At 41.2% G+C, this 19268-nt stretch overlaps 1 protein-coding gene across 5 annotated transcripts in view; it reads left to right on the forward strand.

Annotated features, from left to right (window-relative positions):
- The window catches only part of disp1 (dispatched homolog 1 (Drosophila)), a 61177-nt gene that overhangs the window by 30188 nt on the left and 11721 nt on the right, over positions 1-19268 (forward strand). For 2 of the 5 annotated variants that reach the window (XM_061052612.1, XM_061052617.1), the window contains exon 4: positions 14316-15036. In XM_061052612.1, the coding sequence (XP_060908595.1) occupies positions 14354-15036 (683 nt within the window). In that variant the 5' untranslated portion in view covers positions 14316-14353. Of the gene's footprint in view, positions 1-10249; positions 10570-14312; positions 15037-19268 lie in introns of those variants that run through there. The other 3 variants (XM_061052616.1, XM_061052615.1, XM_061052613.1) reach the window with 3 other exon arrangements.

Consider the following 19268-nt stretch of genomic DNA (forward strand, 5'->3'; position numbering starts at 1 on the left):
CTACGATTTCAAATCGGGGCAGCCCAGTCGACTTCCCAGCTGATCGGGGGAAATCACTCTTAACAAACCTCAAACCACAGGAGCCAAGATAATCTTTGCTAAAGTTGGTCAGAATGGGGAGTTTATAGTGTGTACCTCACTTTATATAATAAGTTAAGATAGTAGAATAGTTGATATCGACTATATAAATGTAAGCAGCTTGAAAATATACAGGGCTGTATGTCACTGGGTGTTCACCTCTTGAGCTGGTTACTGATGTGGCTGTTTTTAGTAAAATAGTGTTGAGAAGAAGGATTCTGGATTCTGTGTTCTGTCTTTGATTTGATGTAGTTTCCTTTGGTCATTCCTGTTGCACTTGCAGTTAGTTTATCACTGCAGCTTGTTCAGAGTTCTTTTTTATCTTAAAATGAAAGCAACCTGTTACACAGCCTCTCTGTTTTGTTTGATCTCACCAGCTCAGATTGAGGGAAATGAAAAGAGAGAGACAACTCAAGGCAGTTTGGGACGGAGGTAGATGTAGAGACACGGCCATGAGATGGGATGTGAAACTAACTGAGGCCCCAGAGTGCAACATTTTGGGAACTGCACCGTGTCTGTCGCTGTGTAAACTGGTAAAGGGTTCTTTCCAAAAACAAACCTGTATGCACATGTTCATTGCTGCCACAGACAATAGCAGGTAGGTGGACTACTGCAACAATGGCGGACACCTGAGTTGTGTTTGTGCTGCTCAATCCCAGTCATCATTTTATTGAATGTACTCTATTTTTAGTTTAGAGTCAGTTGGAGTAGCAACCCCACCTCATCATCAGTCCACACAAACATTTGTGCGTTAGCCATTTCAGCATTTTTACACCTCAGCGCTCTGTGGACAGAAGGATATGTGCACATTTACACGTTGTTTCTTTTTGAAAGTCACACTGTCATTTACTCGTCTGGGATGTATACTACAACGTATACTGTTCAGTTTTTGCAGAGCCGTGTGCATTGCGGATGTTATCAAAACATTCTTGTCAGATTTTTTTAATTTTGTAAACGAAAAACGACTCGGTTTTCAGGGGATTGTTCTCGTGTACATGTGGCCTTAGCTTTACATTGTTTTGTGCGTGTGTGTGTGTGTGTGTGTGTGTGTGGGGAGGAGAGCAGCTGCAGAGGCCCTGGTTCCCGTCTTGCTGGCGCACACCTCTCCACAGGGAGTGGGAAGGACTCCAAGTGCCCTTAACTCGGCATTAACCACCTCCAGAGCCAGAGACAACAAGCTCTCATACACACCCACCAACACCCCCTCCCCACACACACACACATACAAACACACGCACACATACCTTATGCACTCAAGGGCCCTGTCACATGCTGGTTTTCTGCCTAATTTCATCTCGACATGAGTCATTTTGTCCCTCTGTATCAATTTGATTGAATTCAACAGCCTTTGTTGGCGCTTACAGTGTTATAACATCATCCAGGAAGTAGTGGCTACAGGGTACAATTTAGCGATACTAAATGATCACTCACAAAGACTAGCTTTCTGGAGCCAGAGAAACTTTTCAGCTCCAGTCCTTCCTCCTCCGGCTCTCAACTCCCCCCCCCCACATCCCTCAAAGGGCCCTGCGAGAGCCCACTTGTCCTTCAGTGAGATGACACAGAATGAAGTCACCCCATTCGCCTTGGCACCAGCCTCTTTGTTTCAGAAACTGTGGTGATATGCCAAGAGCTGTGTTCTCACAGTACAGCGTTCTGTCCAGTCTTCAATGAGAGGGACAAGGACATCAAAGTAACTGTGTGGCACAACAAATTGCAGTATATATGCATGGTGAAGTCACGTACGGCAGGAAACGTTCTTTTTTTTTTTTTGCCAGTTATCCCCAGGGGCTAGTGCGCGCACGGCGCCATGTAGCTAATTACAATGCAATTTCACCAGCAAGTTTATACATTTTCACACACACTCAAAAAAAAAAAAAGGAAAAGAAAGATGAGATTGGCAAACGATAGCAAGTAAAATGGTATGTTAACATTTCAGAAAACAAGCTGTTTAATCCACTCAGTACAGATAAACATCCCTTTACACAACCACTGCTCTTGAACCTGAGCATAAACGAACACTGGCTGCTGATCAGCTGTGCAACAAGTCACAGTTCATCCATCCATATTCCATACAATCACCCCAACAACAAATCTGTGGCTCTCTGTAGTAATATAATTCAAACCAAGTCATTGTAATACACATGTGGGTGTTTCTAACACATAGACCATACTCTGCCTTCTTGTTTTATCAAATGGCCATATTATCACTTACGCAGTTAATCGTTCAGCCCTAACGTACACACAGAAAAGGGTGCTACAGTATTGTTAATTCATTGTGGATGGTTACTTTATCTTGAATAGAATAGAAAGCCTTTATTATCAATATACAATTGTAAACCAATTAGAAATGTTACAGTGCACAGACGTACAGACATCCGCAGCTACAACTAACAACTTTCCTTCAAGTAAGAGGTACAAAGTTTATGTTTTACAGCAGATAATGAATACTGCACAGCAAAAAAAGTAGCTTACCACAAGTAAAGAACATAAACATATATTGCAAAGACAATATGTACTGTATTCTGCAGTAGAAAACAAGATTTGTAAAAAAAAATATGTACGATGTCTCTCCCCTCATCTGCATTGATCATGCATGTATCAGCTTGTGGTTGACAATAATCAGTATATAATTACTAGTGTTACCCTACAGCCTGCTGTAGGTGTAAACTTAGACATATTACAGTAAAGGAGTTTCTAAGGAGCTACATCAGCAAAAAAATATGTAACCCCCCCACACACACATTTAACACTGATTTACTTAACGCAACATAAACACAAAATCATTTTGTATGATGGATTAAGAACAGTCTTGCCTTAAACAACAACAATGTAATCGTTCTTCACCATAAGGATTTGACGTTAACTTGTAACTGACACTTGTTTTGATTATTCAACAGATAGCATCACCATCAGTTAGTGTTATATCATTTTACAAACATCATGTGTCAGAAACCCTCAAACAACTGGTGGTTCTGTTGATTTAGACAGGCTTTGAGCAAGGCAGCTGAGTCTTTCAATGCTGTCAGGACGGCCTGTGATCCAACAACACATCCACTCAGTCATTACACTCACAGCTCTGCCAGTGATTCTAAATACTACAAGAAGTCAAACTAATAGAAAATGTTCTGAAAGCCTGAAAGTTCCTCTGCTTTAAAAAAAAATGCCACGCTCTGAGCAGGAACTTCATAATGGGCGCTATTGTATCTTCCTTTATCCCATTCAATCACAAGTTTCTACAAGTTTCCACGATACAGTCGGCAGTTTTTCCATAGCTAGAAATGCCTTTCTCTTTTTGTGAGTGCGTCCTCTCTTGCTGCCAGGATTTGAAAGAAAGCTTGGTCTGAAATTCCCAAAGGATGAGAAGGTCATTGCCCTAAGGTTCCAAATCTGATTCTGGCTTTGGCGGCTCAAATATGTAAGGCTGCTTAGGTCCAGCAGAGCAGCTGAATGAACCCTCCATTATCAGATTGTAGCATTTTTTTGTTGGTTTTGGCACATGTCAACAGACACGCCCACAACATCTCCGAGCAGAGATTACTGCTTAAGGTTTCATGATTCTGAAACTTCTGAAATGTGGCCTGCTGGTTTAAAACACAGTATTTAGTTGTTTGACAAAATTAAAAGACACATTTATTTATTTTTTGCTTTATTATGAACTTTGATCATAGGAATAACAACTGTTAGTTTAGCTCTTCATTCTGACCAGGTTATAAGGTCAGAACGTGGAGGACTTTAAAAAGCAGATGATGACAGACATGATTGAGGCCGTGCTTTGAAGTGGTCAGGGAGTTTCTAGACTTCCCTAGTCTGCATTCCAGCTGCTGACTGTGGTGACACTGCAGTGACACAAAAGCTTCAATATTTCTCCCCGGTCTGGGGTTTGTAATCGGAGGGAAGAAAAAAGGGAGTGTTTTATCACTTCTCCGCCATCTCCTTCTCCCCGACTTCCTCCACATATCCATTCCTCTCACACTTCCGCTCTATCCATCCTTTCCTCAGCTTCTCTCTCTCAGTTTGTCCTTCCCTACACCTCTGCCTCTGTCCCAGTATTTCTGTCTGCCAAAAGGTTTATGACAGCAGGATGTGATCTAACACCCCCTGAACATTTTCAGCCACACAAAATAAGGTAATGATATTTTACCTTTTACTTTTGCTTCCCCGAGGCATCTAGTCCCCACGCCTCAGAGGCCCTGAGGGCCCGGGAGAAATTTGACACATGGATGTGATGTTTCAGGTTTGATCACAGTTTCTCTCCAGAGCCATAAGCCCATTTTTGTTTCAGAATATTACTGTAAGACTTCATGTGCTGCAGTATTAAGGTCTTTTTAGTGTCCTTCATGACTCTAATGTTCACATTTCCAAACTACAGTTATCCTGATTCGTTTTTTTTACATTTCTAAATGGATTTATAACCTTCATGTTCGCCTGGTTTGGAGGTTTGTAAAGTAAAGAAAAGTCAGGAGCTCTTAAGCAAGAAGACAAAGCTATGTTAGCAATTAGCAACTCGATGATGAAGGTATTTTGTTGAAGCCCTTCTAATAATGGAGCTCATTATTGTGCTCTTCATATAAATAAACTATAAAAGAGAGCTCATAATCATTATCAGTGATGTACTTATTCTTCGGCTGTATTGAATTACAATGATAGAGAATTAACATCACTGGAGGAGATGGGATGGGGGGGGGGGTGTATATTTGCGTAGTACCTCAAAGGCTTTTCCCTTTTTGAGTAAACGCTAGCTTTAGACCCCTTGAAGAGGAACTCTCCTCCAGTAATTCACACACACAAACAACTGTCCACCAAATTCCTCCTAAGCAGGGCTTTGTGTGGATTGTCTGTCTGTCTGTCTGTCTGTCTCTCCGTCTTCTTTTCATTCTGTACTGCTTCCCTGTCACCCTGTTTGTGTCCTAGATCAAACCACAACTGTTCAAACTCATTTAGATTTGAACACACTTCTCGAATGCTGAACCATTGCACATGTGTATGCATACCACGACTCTCCAATCTTTACTTTCTCTTCTCTTGGTCTGTCTGTTCCTCTCATGCTCTCTCCATCTGAAGGACTAAAGGAAAGGAGACTTTTGATTGAACTTTTCCCAGACCAGGAAGTTGCCCAGGCCCCTTGGGACAAGAAAGGAGGGAGAGTCTGAGTGGAGGTGTAACAGAGATGAATGATCTGTGTCAAGAGACTAGAAAAGCATCGACAGAAATGCCTTTTTTTTTTCCTGTGCTACAGCGCGATTGCCGGGCGCTAGCAGTTCTTGGGCGTTTGTAAAAAAAATTTAAAAACATTTCAATTTCAATTTTGGCTGAAACAGCCAATCAAATCCAGTTGTAGGATTTACCTCTGCTTTTTATGACATTTCCCCCTACTCGTCATGGAGCAAAGTAACAGTGAGCGCTCTACTGTAATGTTCTATTTGGTCGTGGATATGCACACGCCGCCACGCTCTAAAGGCACTCCCAGCTGTTTTATCCCCCCAGATGCGCTCAGGCGTTTTTGGAGCCGTTGCATCGAGCATGACGCGTCTTGGTGTGATCGGGTCCTGAGGCTGCCCTTAAGCTCCTCGCAGCATCTGAAATCTTAATAAAAACCAGCATAGGAGAATGTGCCTAGTTTTATGACAAAATGTGCTTATCTTAATGTGATAAAAAAAAAAAAGCTGTTTCACAACAGGCCTCTGTTCCTAATTCTCAGTGCCTTATTCCCATGCCAAATAATCACAGATGACCAGTATTAGATCTGTTTGCAATTATAAAACCTCACGGCTTTGTTTGGTTTTTGGCTTATGGAGTAAAAATGAATTTGCGGCCTGTTTAGCCTAATAAATACTTTGCGCCACTGTAGCACATTTAACTTTGTTGGCTTATGTAAGTTGATACAGAGGTTTATATTTAACTCAAATAAACATAAGGATAGTGTAGCATGGATAACGTGTTAAGCTACCTTCCTTGATATACCACTTTCCTGCTCTTAGTTTAAAAGCTCGGAGGTGTAAAGATGACTCACAGTTGGTCGGCAACTGAAATATGCATGGCGATGCAGCAGGAAAATGCGAGCTGCGGAAAATGCTTAGTCAAGAAAATATTTTATTTTCCTAAATAGACACTTTGACTAGCAAACACGTTGTTACAGCAGGCCCAAATAAGACTTGAGTCCAGTTAAAAACCATTGTAGTATTCACCATACGTAATACTGTGAATACACCGAGAGCTGCAGATGAAACCACTGTGGATGCTTTTCTCATAAGTAGAAAAGCCCATGGATTAAACCATGTCCTTACAATAAACAGGCACATCCTCTTGACTGCTAAATCTAGCTCTGCTCATGTGTTTACACATTAGCCCTCATTTTCCTAAATTTAAAATCATGGTTATTAGTGGTTCCCCAGGCCCATATGGACCCTTCAAGGAAGATGGCAGGGGGCTCTGTGCTAAGCTGGTGGGAGAAGTCAGTCCTCACCAACAAGGTGTTAAAGAGATGGAGTGTCCCAGATTTCCTCTTCTCAGACCTACAAAAAGCCACGTTAGCCAGGCTGGCTTAGTGAGCCTGTTTGCATTTTCTCTCTTCAATTCATTCAGTAAAATACAGTGATTGTTTCTGTTATAAAAAATGATCTACTCCCCCACCTCATTTCTCACTTTTGCTATTTGTTCTCTCACATTCAGGGATATGTGCAATGTCTTGACAGCCTCTAGAAAACCTTCTTCCCTGTGTCCAAACCAATTACAATCCTGCGTCCAGCACACAGACATTAGATCACTGTAAGACTCATTCACATATACAGTGCACTCCTGTCCCCAAATTATGGGAGTGGGCTGCGTTGGTGAACAAAAAGTGCTTGTTTTTTTAAACATTGGAATTCTTTTTCACATTTGAAAATGTTTAAGCAGTGCAGCCTTTCTTTGCACAGAAACGCTACAGCACAGGTACAGAGAATATACCAATCATCATGTTGAAGTGATTACCATCGCAGGGATTCTTTACAGTCTAGTGACGTGATCCAAATAATGTCAGGCACCAGACAAGCAAAACGGTATAAAAGAAGTGTCTCCGATGCAGTCTTTGTTTTTTTGGATCAATTTTTTTTGTACGAGATGGTTGACTAGGATAAGAGCGAGGGGTTGATAAAGGCTGTAGTTATCAAAGTTGAACACTAAATCAGCCTTTATATGCACAAGGTTTTTCAGCTTGTTGAACTTTTCAAACTCTCCACTCAATCCTTCAGATGTCGAGTTGGAGAGTAAGTGTCATCTGAAATAAAAATACATTTATTGACCTATAGGAGCATTATGTAACTTGACACCTAGTGTTTAAAATGGGTACTGAAGTCCAAATTCAAAACATTGGAGAGAGTCGCCCTGTCCTCTCTAGAAAGGTTGTTGTTGTGTGTCCATGTTGCGGACACAGAAGCTTCAGTGTTTAGCTCTGCAGCAGTCTTGAAACCTTTCTGTGCTCTAACCTCTCTATTTTTGAAAAGCATCTCCAATTTTTATCCTAGTTTTATCTCTGCTTTTGGGGCTTATTAGAAAAATGCTTTTTAGGTCGGGTACAATCACTTCTATCTGAACCAGTTTGCTTAATTACCTGTTGATTCTTTGTTTGCCAAACAACCTGAGGGGCCTCCAAAACGGCTGTGTGTGGGTTTCTTAAACCACCTACTCTTCCTGGTCAAAACCATTCAGGACCATAATCTAAACTTCGAAGGAGGACGTTGTTGCATTGTTGTCACAGAAGCCAGCACTTCAACATAGCGTGTTTCCTTAATGTCTGAGGATATAGTAAGGTCATTTGATCATATTGCTCCTCTAAAAGAGACATTCTTTATATCACTTTGGCCAGCGGTCCTCTCTGAGTGAAAGGTCAACAGTCTCTTGACTGCCATTCATGGGCCACAACAAACAGTTCATGTGACTAACACTGAACTGTCTAATAGGCCAGGCACAGTGAGGTGTTACCTGTTAATTAGTACTTACACATTCAAACTACAATTCACTCTCCAATAAGCTAGAGCACAGACTTCTTGGACAGTCTGATGATAAAATAACTGCAAAGAAAAACTGGAATGTCCACTATATGTTTAAAAACAAATATATTTGACATGTGGCTTAAGCAAAAATTAATCAATACAATTAATTCTTGCAGTCATATCACATTCAGACCATCTGACCCTGCTCAGGACTGACTCTGGATCATAATGCTGAGATATGGATGTGCACTGCTCTTTACTGGAGGTGAAAGAGAGAACAGGTTCTTTCTGTTTATATAACTTGTTATTTCTCATTAGAAAAGCTTAATTCAATAACAAATACATGGATGGGTTTTTATTTTTTTTATCAATAGTAGCCTGAGGATGTATTGATACTCCCCCCCCCCCCCCCCCCCCTTCAGTCTGAATGAAGCCACAGTTACCAAGAGCTTTTGTTGACTTCAGTGAGAAGGGAAAGAGGCAGGAGATTGTAAAGTGGTTATTAAACTGAACCTTGAAGAGGAGCCAACACCTCTCTTCGGCTGTAATCTTTGATTTAAGGTAACTGCCGATTGAGAACAGGTGTGGCCTTGTGAAGTAATTATGTGGTTAGATTTGAGATAAATAGAGGCTGTTTACTGCATCATAAGCTTTGAACATTTCCGTTCATAAAATGTCCTTTTTATAATGTAGTTTTAAGTTCAACTTAAAATGTTTGTACTGGTTTTATTTCAATAATCTATGTTTATATAATCACAAGATATGAGACTGGCTCGTTTTAATAACCACTCGCTGGGATATGAGCAAATAACAGATGCAGATGTTTTGTTGGACGTGCTGCTTTTTTCAGTCAAACCATCTGAACTGAATCTAATGTAAAAGTCAAGTCTGAACCTCCACCATCATCTTTGAATCATTACATGCTTGTTTCTATTGTATCTTAGGCCAGTAGCATATTGGTGATGCACCGACCCACTTTTTTTCTTTTCAGATCCGATTCTGAAACATAGATACCGATACTGCTTGTAAAAATCATACCTAATAATGTTATTGTTGTTGGTGGTATAATGTGTAAGGCTGTATATATTATATATTCCATTTGCAGGAATATATTAAAATCCTTGCAGCCAATCAGAACAGGCAATGGTACATTTGTTTTAACTTGTATCACAAGTAATGTCAAGATGATGACAAAGCTGAACTACTGGCTTTATAAGATGTTCAGACAGCTCAGCTGACGAGTCCAAGTTATATCCACCTTGTGACATCAAACATTTACCTTTGAGCTGTTTGACTTTAGTTTGTGATCCGTAACGAGTTCCTTTTTTCAAAGTTAAGTGAATGTTGTAACCCTCTCAGCTTAAGACAGCACAAAAAATCATAATTAAAGCCTAACAATTTTATTTTTTGAATGAGAAATTATGGCATTTCAAACATGCAATTATGAATTGTGATTTGTCATTAATTTCTTAAATTTAGTGATTTATCTCGATTAAAAATGTCATCATAGTTTTTATCTGGCAGAGCCCTTCTTTTAAAGCTTTATGTTCTGGTGTCTTCTGGTCGGATGTACTCAATCATCTTTCTCAGTCAGGCTTTTACTCTCATTGTTAAGATCTTACAGAAAAGCAAGTGCATGATTGAACATTTACAGCCTCTTCTGTGTGAGAAAAAAAATACTTTGAGTATCACTCATTGTATTTAACCTAAACGGTTTCTCTCATGTAATTTCTGGTTTGTTTGTCTTTGTGGATGCTGAGGTTGAATTGAACCTAGTCTTTGCATCATTGCCTAAAAAGATTGATTCCCATATTTCTCACAGGGTTTAATGTAATAATCACATCCACACAGCTTTATACCAAACTCTAACAGACGGGCTATCTTATGTGCAGGGAAACTTTTACATACAGACTGGAACAGGCGGGGATAAAACCTCTAATGATTTGATGATAGTGAACATCCAGAACTCATGAGTCCCAGCTGCCTAACAAATAGGGCTTCATTGCTCCCTCTTCAGTTATAGTTGTGTTTAATCTTAATAGTCAGATATTTCATTTAAACCTTTTTGTAGCTTTTTTGATGATGCTACTCTACCGAACTGTTTAGCTTTCCCTTTGGCTATGTTATTGTTATTTTCAATCTCATTTTAATTGACGCGATCCAGTAGCGTGTTGGTGTGGCAGTGAGCGGGTTAAAGCTGACACTGTGACCGTCCTATCAGTGCTCTGCTGTGCACTCCTAGCCCACCTCCTCCTGCCTCCGTCCCTCCAGAGGGAGAGCAGGGAGCCGGGGCTTGTGTGTTGTGTGTGTGTGCCTGTGGCTGTTTGTCATTCTCGCAGGATACACTCCCATGAGAAGCAGCCCGCCTGCTCTTCTTCTTCACAAGTGTTGCTGCTTTTTTTTTTTTACGGGTTAGCTGTTTGTTTGAAAGGAACTCGCGAATATTTCGACTCGGACCATCAGGACTCTTAAACTTTACGCAGTAATAACGGAGCGCCTTACGCCGCTGAAGCCACCGAAGGTAAAGCACGCAGAGACACACACACACACACACACACACACACACACACACACACAAAACACGATAGGTAGGATATCATGAAAACGGGCTACTTCTTTTCGGGCTGCCCTGTTTGCAAAGTTTTGACGGAGTTCGTGGACTCATTTAGACGACAAACGTCTTTGAGTCGCAACCATGTGTGCTTCTTCGATGCGTCCTTTTATTCTGAAGTAGAGAGAAAGTCAAGATGTGGGAAGTTGTGAGTAAGTTGGGATCCGTGGGTCTCAGGCGTGGAGCGCCAGTGTGTCTGCCCGAAGCAAACCAGTTAACCTCTTTTTCCCATTAAGGTCACATGCACGATGTACGCAGCTGACTTTAATACACTGAAAAGAAGCACACATTAATCAATAACAATCAATAGTCAATATTTAATTGAGACATTTAGCTATTAGTGGACTCCAAGAAGAAATGCTGTGCGAATATATTCAATACTTCATACGTTTATCACGACTGTCTCTTACAAGAAATGGCAATAACTTTAACCTCCTTAAATCTGAAGGAGAATGTTTTCATGCTGTGCTTCAAAACTTTCATTCCCACTGTGATTTTTAACATGCTTAAATCTTTTTTTTAAATGAAAAGGCTACTTCCTATTCTCACATCATTGATTCTCTTGTCATTCTTATTATTGTGTTGGACCCCTGGGTTGATGGAGTGATTAAAAAAGAACAGCAGGGTTACTCGCTATGTTCACCTTATTTGCCTTGAGCCAGCACTGTCAAATTGGTATGCTTAACAGCCAAGCCGTGAAAGAGTGAGGGGGTCAAAAATCCTCCTGACAACCAGAAACAGAATGTGTCCTGAAGCCATGTCTAGCCTTTAAGTACCTAGCCAGGACATCTTCTGGTGTTGTTTTTGTTGATATTATTATTCAAAGCAATGGCGTTATTGACAGTCTCTTGACTGATTCCTTGTAATTACTGCCTATTAGTTTTAATTAAAGGGATGCAGGATGCCTTGCCGTGTGTTGTGTAGCTGCCTGTCGCCCAAGGTCTCTTCATCTCTCTCGCACCCCATAATCATAAACTTAACATGAAAGACAGCAGAAGAAGCGCTTTGTCATCACCTGTGGTTTTCCTAACCAGTCGCCCTGGGAATCATTACATATATTGGTTTTTTGGTCGAGTTAGGTTCAAATCTGAATGCTTCTTCCTGCCAAGGACATGTGGGGGTTTTAGAAGGACTGTCGAGCTTTTCTAACTGGCAAGTAATCACATGAAGCTGCATGTTTTATAGTAAAAAGAAGTGGGAGATATACTCTTCATCTCATTTGAAAGTCTGAGTGTGATCTGTTGGATAGACTTGGAGGGACTTGCTTTCTTTTAATAAAGGTTAACAGCCAATCAGAACAGCTGTACTTTCAGTTAACCTTACACTTACAGTTTGCTCTCGTTGAATTGGGAGGTATAAATGTCGCTGTCGTTCGTGATTGCTGTTGAGGGAATAAAATACATATCAGAGACATCATTTGCTGTCCTTTATGTGTCCCTGGTAAAGTTTTCTAAAAGGTAATTTAAGTACAGCAATCCAGATGTGATGCTTTATAACCCCAAAGAGGGCGAGGTTAAGTAATCAGAGAGCAGGAGGACATCCTGAAAACAGATCTTCTTCATTCACCCAGTCAGTTTCTAGTATCACCTTCTTTTCTCTTATGGTTAATAACTACCAGGCTGGACTTGCTGCAAAGCTAATGTAGTCCTTTTTTGTCCTGTCGTGGATCTATTTGACCAAGAACATCTGCTAAACTTTTGTTCCTACAAAAAGACAAAATGTTTTCGAAGCATATTTTAAGCCCCTCTTTCAGTCGTTTTCTTGTGCCGCTTGAACCAGCTGTCAGCTTTTGTTTCGTAGAGAGGCTCAAGACTTTGCTTGAGTCCACAACAGTCTGCCCTAGATGTCTCACCTGCCTGTCAACGCTCTGCTTTGGTACACACACACACTCTTATATACACACACACAAGTCACTGGCAGAATTCCTGTAAATGCAAACATCAGAGAGAACACTAGGTTGTACATTCAGCTATTTCCTCTGTATTTTCATACTTGATTTTTAAAAAACTTTGCAGACTTTGCATCCTGCCTCTTTAAGGCTCCTGACAGCTGTGGGAGCCAGACTAATGACTTCATCTGGGCTTTCCTCAGTACTCTGCTATTCTGAGCTCTCCAGGCTCCGGACATATACCTTCTTTCCTCCTCTTTTCTCAACCCCGGCCGTCCTCCCAGCCAGTCTTGACCTGAGAGGGCTGTCATACTCATGTTTCACCGCTCACTCATGTTGAGCTGTTGCAGAGCGTATTGGTCGTACATGTGGCATACATGTCTTTGAGGAATGGGGAAAACAGGGTGGTGTGATGTATTGCTCGGCGCCCAAATGCAAGCACATCCATTTAGCTGCAAAATATCTGTCTGGTTTGGATAAAGTGAAAACTAGTGTTTGTTTGTGAATGCAACTTGGACTATATGTGTCCCCGAATGGCAATTGGTTTTGCAGCAAGGCATAAAAGGACAGATAAAGACAAAATACATTTTAAAAGCTAATGAGGTAACGTAAGTGTCACTGATTTATAACCGCCTTAAAGAACAGTGATCGTTAACTGATGCTCTTTTTAATTTTTAGAGTTTAAGCCATGTTTTCTCTGCTGTGGTCCTGTCTTTAAACATCCCTTTAACTTGTAGTTGTAAGGCGTGTATAACCTACATCATTTCATCATATTACAGCTGAGAGTTATTCTCATGGCAAATGGACTTGTGAAAATGTACTGATGAACTGTGAACTAGGAGCATGAACCTGTGGAAATAGAAAAGACACGTGGTCATGGAGGACTTGAGACCATATCATTATTATAGTGCAGAGAATGAAAGATTGATCAGAATGCAGGGAAAGAAATGTTCGGGACCCCGTACCCTTACCTTATGTTGCCCACTATTAAATGCCAATTATTTAACTATTTCATATATGTACCAACAGGTAGTTGCTGAAGGCAAATGACTTGTTTTAAGAACAGACTTGTAAGCACAGCATTTGTGCATTTGAGTAAGTAATTTCGGTTTTTCTGGTCACTAACTTTCAAATTAGTCATCAAAATAAAAAGAATAGCGATAAAATCCTGATTTTGATCCTTCCATAAAACACACATTTTTTTCCACATCGCCCACTACGAGGATGAAACGATATCATTAACTGTGACCCGGGGATGGGTACCGAAATCCTGTACCATAGCAACACGTCCGGAACTTACCGAGTCGAAACACAACACAGATTTCTGTGCTTAGTTTTGGTACCACTCACTACTTGTCAGAGCCAAAGATGTTGAACCTTCTCCGCCTTCTCTGCTCAGTGAGCTGTCCATTATTGCCGACTGGCCCACAGAAACAGGAATTAGAAGCAACACAAGCATCATCACATGGGCCGTGACAAGGGTAAACATCATTTACACTACACACTGATAACAGCAGGTTATAGTTGGCTTAAAGTCAGCCTAGCTCTTAGCTGTCATCTAAAATGAGTGTTCAATGTGTGAAATGGACATTCCCATTGGAGCCTGACTTAGAAATCATGGTGCTGAAAAGTAACTTTAATATGGTCACTACTTGACAAAGAAAGGATTTCTAGATTTGAACATGCAATTCACAACAATTTACCTCCAGCAGCTTTTAACGTACTAGTGTGTGCACTAACTTCTGATTTTTTTCTTCTCTTTCAGAAGAGTGAGCGTGTCCTCGCCAGGCCCACTAGGAGAAGATAATGGCCCTGAGCGATGCAGTTGAATACCCAACGGCCTTCAGCAACGGAGAGCACCATCCCCTCAGTGCCACTGGAAACGATCCGTCAAGTAGCAGCACACTGAATAAAAACTGTCAAGACCCTCTCACAGCTGCCTCTAGTGATGAACATCTTACAGCAGATGGAGATCAAAGTGTTATAGGGGAGAAAATTGGAGGATCTCATTTTCAACAGAAGAAGCAAAAAACTCATGTTATCCAAAGATTAAACAGACCGACCCAAAATGGCGGTGTGCTCAAACAGAACGGATCTTTGACATACCTTCCCCCGTCCTCTGCCGTTGCTACCACCCCCACAGTCACAGACTCTCAGAGGCTGGGCAAACGCCACCTACCCTCCAGCCTCTCTGCGTGCGCTCCCTCCACTCATCTCCATACCCCGCCATTCTGCTGCCAGCAGTGTCACTTCCAGTCCCCCTTGTGCAGCAACTGTGGACAGCAGGAGTGTCTGCGCCTACAGAATCCAGGAGCAGGTCCAGGTGCTAGCTCCATTCCCAACCATGGGACCACTTCGGCTTGCCTGTGCTGCCACTCTGCCTGCACATACTCTCACCCCCATCCCCATCCTTCTTCACCTTTCTGTCTCCATCAACAACATCACCAGCGTTGGCAGGAGCACGTCCAGAACCAGGCACCTGGAAGAAGGTAGGTGGAACAGAACGGTCTCATGTCCAGTTGTACACAGGTAGTACAGATGATGGTGCAGATGTTTCAGACGTTAGGCTGTATGGTTCATGCTGGTTTTGAAGCTGTTGGGTGCTCTTTTGTGGTCGCAGCAGCTCACATAACGTGCTGCAGTGTTTGCACATCGATGTACATCACCCAACAGGTACTGAGGTTTTTGGTTGTTGTTCATATTATTAAATCCTTTTTGTGTGTTTGTGATCAGTGGGAAGTATTAGTGTCTCTGATGTCCTGGTACATTGGATAGGTAGTTAAAAAATGCAGTTCCCTTTCCACCTCCTGTTGGGTGCAGGTTCTCTTTGGGGAGCCAGGTCTGTCTGTGGCGTCCTCTCTCGATGGCGAGGCCATGCTCACTGAGTCTGTATGGTCAAACATTTCCTCAGTTTGGTATCAGTCACAGGACTCAGGTTTTCTGCCACTGTGCAATCTCTATTTAGAGCCAGATAACAATGTAATATTCTCTGTTTTTTTGTTGTTGTTGGTCTTTCTAATGTGTGAAGTACTTTTTCTTAACGTTGTTTAATAGTTGAGTTTGTTCTGATTGGGTTTCTGTCTGAGAACCAGCTGCCTGAGGGGGCAGCTCTCTGTGGTCTCTCTGAAGGTGAGGGCTTTGTTGTGAGGTGTGTCAGGTCACTTTATTTTAAAGGTTATAAAATTGAAATTCTCTCTTTTGAAATGCTTGATGACGTTTAAGTAACACAATTGCAAGCCAAAAGTTTATTTGTAGTTCGTATATTGCAGAAGAAGAAAAAATATCCTAATGTAATTTGTTTCCAATACCAATCAGCACTAGATTCAATCATCAATTTGCAAATGAAATCGAACTCTATCTCCAACTCCCCTCCTTTACTGTTCAGTGTGTATGTGAGACAGAGGAATAGAGACCACAGGATTTCATGCAGGAAACTATATACCTGAAAAATTGCAGGAGGAGATTCTGGCACATTTGTTCCACTGGCCTAAAAAGCCACAAAAGGTCCACAGTGGAGATAGATGCTGGAATAGTGTCTTTAATGAAGACATGAGGGGTCAAAAAATATTAAAGTGCTACAGTGCAGAAAGGTGTATAAAAACGGCAGCAAACGTTTCATCAGTGCTCAACTTTTTTGATGTCCTGAGGAGGCGCAGTGTCGCACCTCCTGACATATTTAGAAACTACAGTGTGCCTCAGATGTGAAGTTTTACCTTGAACCCAGACATGAAGTAAAACCCTTTAGACCTCGTCTCCCTTTAACACCAGTCTTCACCCCTTTTAACAGGTTCACTGTACTTTAGTGGTAGCCTTAAAATAACGTTCATGAACAGGCAACCTAGGATACTTTATATTCCTCAGACCATCTTTAACTTCAGGGTATGGACACCGACAAGGTTTTGACAGATAGCAGTTTGATCTGTTCCAGACTGATCAGCCAGATTAGCAGAGGGATTACATCCGAGATCACAAGACACTTTAGTCTCTCACACACTCACATGTTGATAAACTGTAACGTCACATTTTTGAGGAGATCTTTTCATGTGCATTTTCTCTGCTTCACAAAACATGAATCCAGATTAGCTCATGTTTGTTTCTTAATGTTCCTCTAAAGGAAACGATCAAAAAGCCTTTTTCTTTTTCTTTACCCATTTCTGAAATGAACCAAATCCTGATCAGATCAACTGTTTTTGTAGAATGAGTAGAAAGAAAAAGATTCAGCTTCCCATCATTTCTCTCTTCATTTACTCTGTGATTCTGTTAGAAAAGGAGATTATATCTGTGTGTCTTTTGGAGGACTTTCTCTTACAGCCATATTATGTATGTTGTTACGGATGTCAGCTGTTTGGCGAGTGTTAGTGCCAGCAGCCTTGAAGCCACAGCACTGGTGAAATACAATAGTCCCTTTGCTGCAGCTGCTTTAATGAGAAGCTGTGCCAAAGAATTTGTTTAAGTTATGAATGTGCGTTTTCTTGTTTATGCTTAAGTGGGTGTTAAACGCACATAGATTAATGAAATAACCAGAGTGACTGTACCCACAATAAACAGGCATGTTAGGAGTTCATTGTGCTACCTATATACTATATATAATCTCATGATTTAATTTCAATGAATTCTTGAGATTCAATAAAGGTTGAATGAATATCGGGGGGGGGGGCTACAGTTTTAGACTTTATTTTCCCACAGTGCATGGAACAAACAACAGTGTTTAACAACAATCAGTAGTTCCCACTCTGGCCTGTTCAGTGAGGCTTTCTGTTCAGGGCAGCTATAACAGCAGGGATCAGGCTCTTCACAAGGCAAGCCCCTTCTGCACCTCAGTGCTCTGTACCTCTGTCCCAAAGGGGAGTGGGGTGATGTGGATGTGGAATGCCCTGTTCTATTGAGGTTGCAATGTGTGTGATGGCCCTGTTGCTGGGTTCTCTTGGTTGGATTTGGGGACCAATTATTCTAGCAGAAGTAAAGTTTAGGTACTAAATTGTATCATAAACAGAGTACAAAATGTCAAGGTAAATCTTAAAGCCACAAGCATAAGGCCATTGAAGGCTTATCAACCTCCCACTTATTGAGATTTATTCTCCTGGAAATGGTGTTTTTGTATCTGAGAGAAGGCAAGGAATGGTGTTTTATATTTATTAATCATCTAGTTTACTGTTGTTCATTCTAGCCTACAGGAAGAATGTGCAACATTTGACACTTAAATATCAGAAATCAAGTATGTCCTGTGTGTAAATGTCTCTCTCAGTCTATGCCTGTCTACAGTACGTGAGAAGAAACTCCTCCGTACGAACTCGATTGGAGGGAGGTTAGAGTTTTGTTGCTGCAGGAGAGCGGTGGCTTCAGTATGTCGGAGGTGTCGCCAAACAGCAGTTTGTTTTGGTTTCACGCTGGTGCTCAAGGGCGACATCTACTGGATCATAAAGTCACACATTCTTGCTTTAATGTGTTTTATTTATAGGCCATATCATTTGGCTCTATAGTCTCCAGGCTCTTTGAGGGCTGAAAGTTCACAGCTATGTTAAATGCAGTCCAGTAAGAAAGCTGTTTCTTCAGGGTAAAATAAGACAGAACATGTATATCCTCGGGGCACCTGAGGCTCAGCTGACCTGCTTCTACCTTCACTGATGACCCTGCTTTAGTTGCACAACCCTTCACTGACAGCCAAACATTCAGGGGTCACTTTGTATATTTAACCTCCCCCTGCTCACACTCCGCTCTCCTGGAGTTAAATGTTTCTGCCCTTTCCACAGATGCCTCTAACAACAGCTCTTGTTGTTTATGGCAACCACAAGTTTGGTTTAAATTCATTCCTTGTCAGATAGCAAGAATTCCTTTTTCGTACTCCTTCTGTAGCTGTCTCTCAGTAAAGGTCAGCTTTTACTATCTTGAGCAAGTTTAATTTTTGTTTTAGTATTTATAGGGACCAGGTGGTTTGGTTGCTACGACACATGGAAAGAACTGTATGGAAACACAACAACTCCTACGTGAAGAGCAGCTTGTCGTGTGCGATTTAGCAACATTTTATCAGTTGGATTAATGCGTAGGAACATCTTTATTGGACCTGAAATATCTGCACAGTGTTGAACTCTCTGAGCTCTCACAGCATTCCATTGCTTTTAATCTAATTCATTTTTTGTTTTTGCAAAACTCTAGAATCCAGGGTTTCTGTACTCTTTCCTTTTGTCTTCTCTCCATTTGTTGGACTCCTCTACTCTCTGTCACACAGCTGCAAGTCTCAACCAGAAGGGGTGCGTCTGATATCTATCGCTGTACTCTGTATTTCCAGGCCACAGGTTGATGAGGCTTTGCACATTATTTAGAATAACAACTGTTTGCGAGGCCTTTTGGGTCGGGCTTCTTTATTCGTCTGGACCAAATATGACAGGTTGGTTCTTTTTGATGATCTTGGCACAGCAGTGCACGTAAGGTGTTGTGTGATTCACAGGCAGCACAAGAGAGTGAGCCTCCGTCTTACAAAGTAGCTATCAGGGCTTTACATGCTAACTAACATATATTTTAATGTAGTTACACATGATTGATGACATAAAACACATGAGAAACATAAGAAATGTTTGTCCAGGTCTCTCTTCACACTACCTTTAATGTCACACTGTCTGAAGGTTGAACTCTGTGTGGTCTGAGTAGGAGCGGGGTTTATTTTGTCAGCAGAAAATAGTCAAAAATAATAAAAATATATACTTAATAGAAATATGAACATAAA

The sequence above is a fragment of the Labrus mixtus genome, chromosome 12 (genome assembly GCF_963584025.1).
Source record: "Labrus mixtus chromosome 12, fLabMix1.1, whole genome shotgun sequence".
Taxonomy (NCBI): Eukaryota; Metazoa; Chordata; class Actinopteri; order Labriformes; family Labridae; genus Labrus; species Labrus mixtus.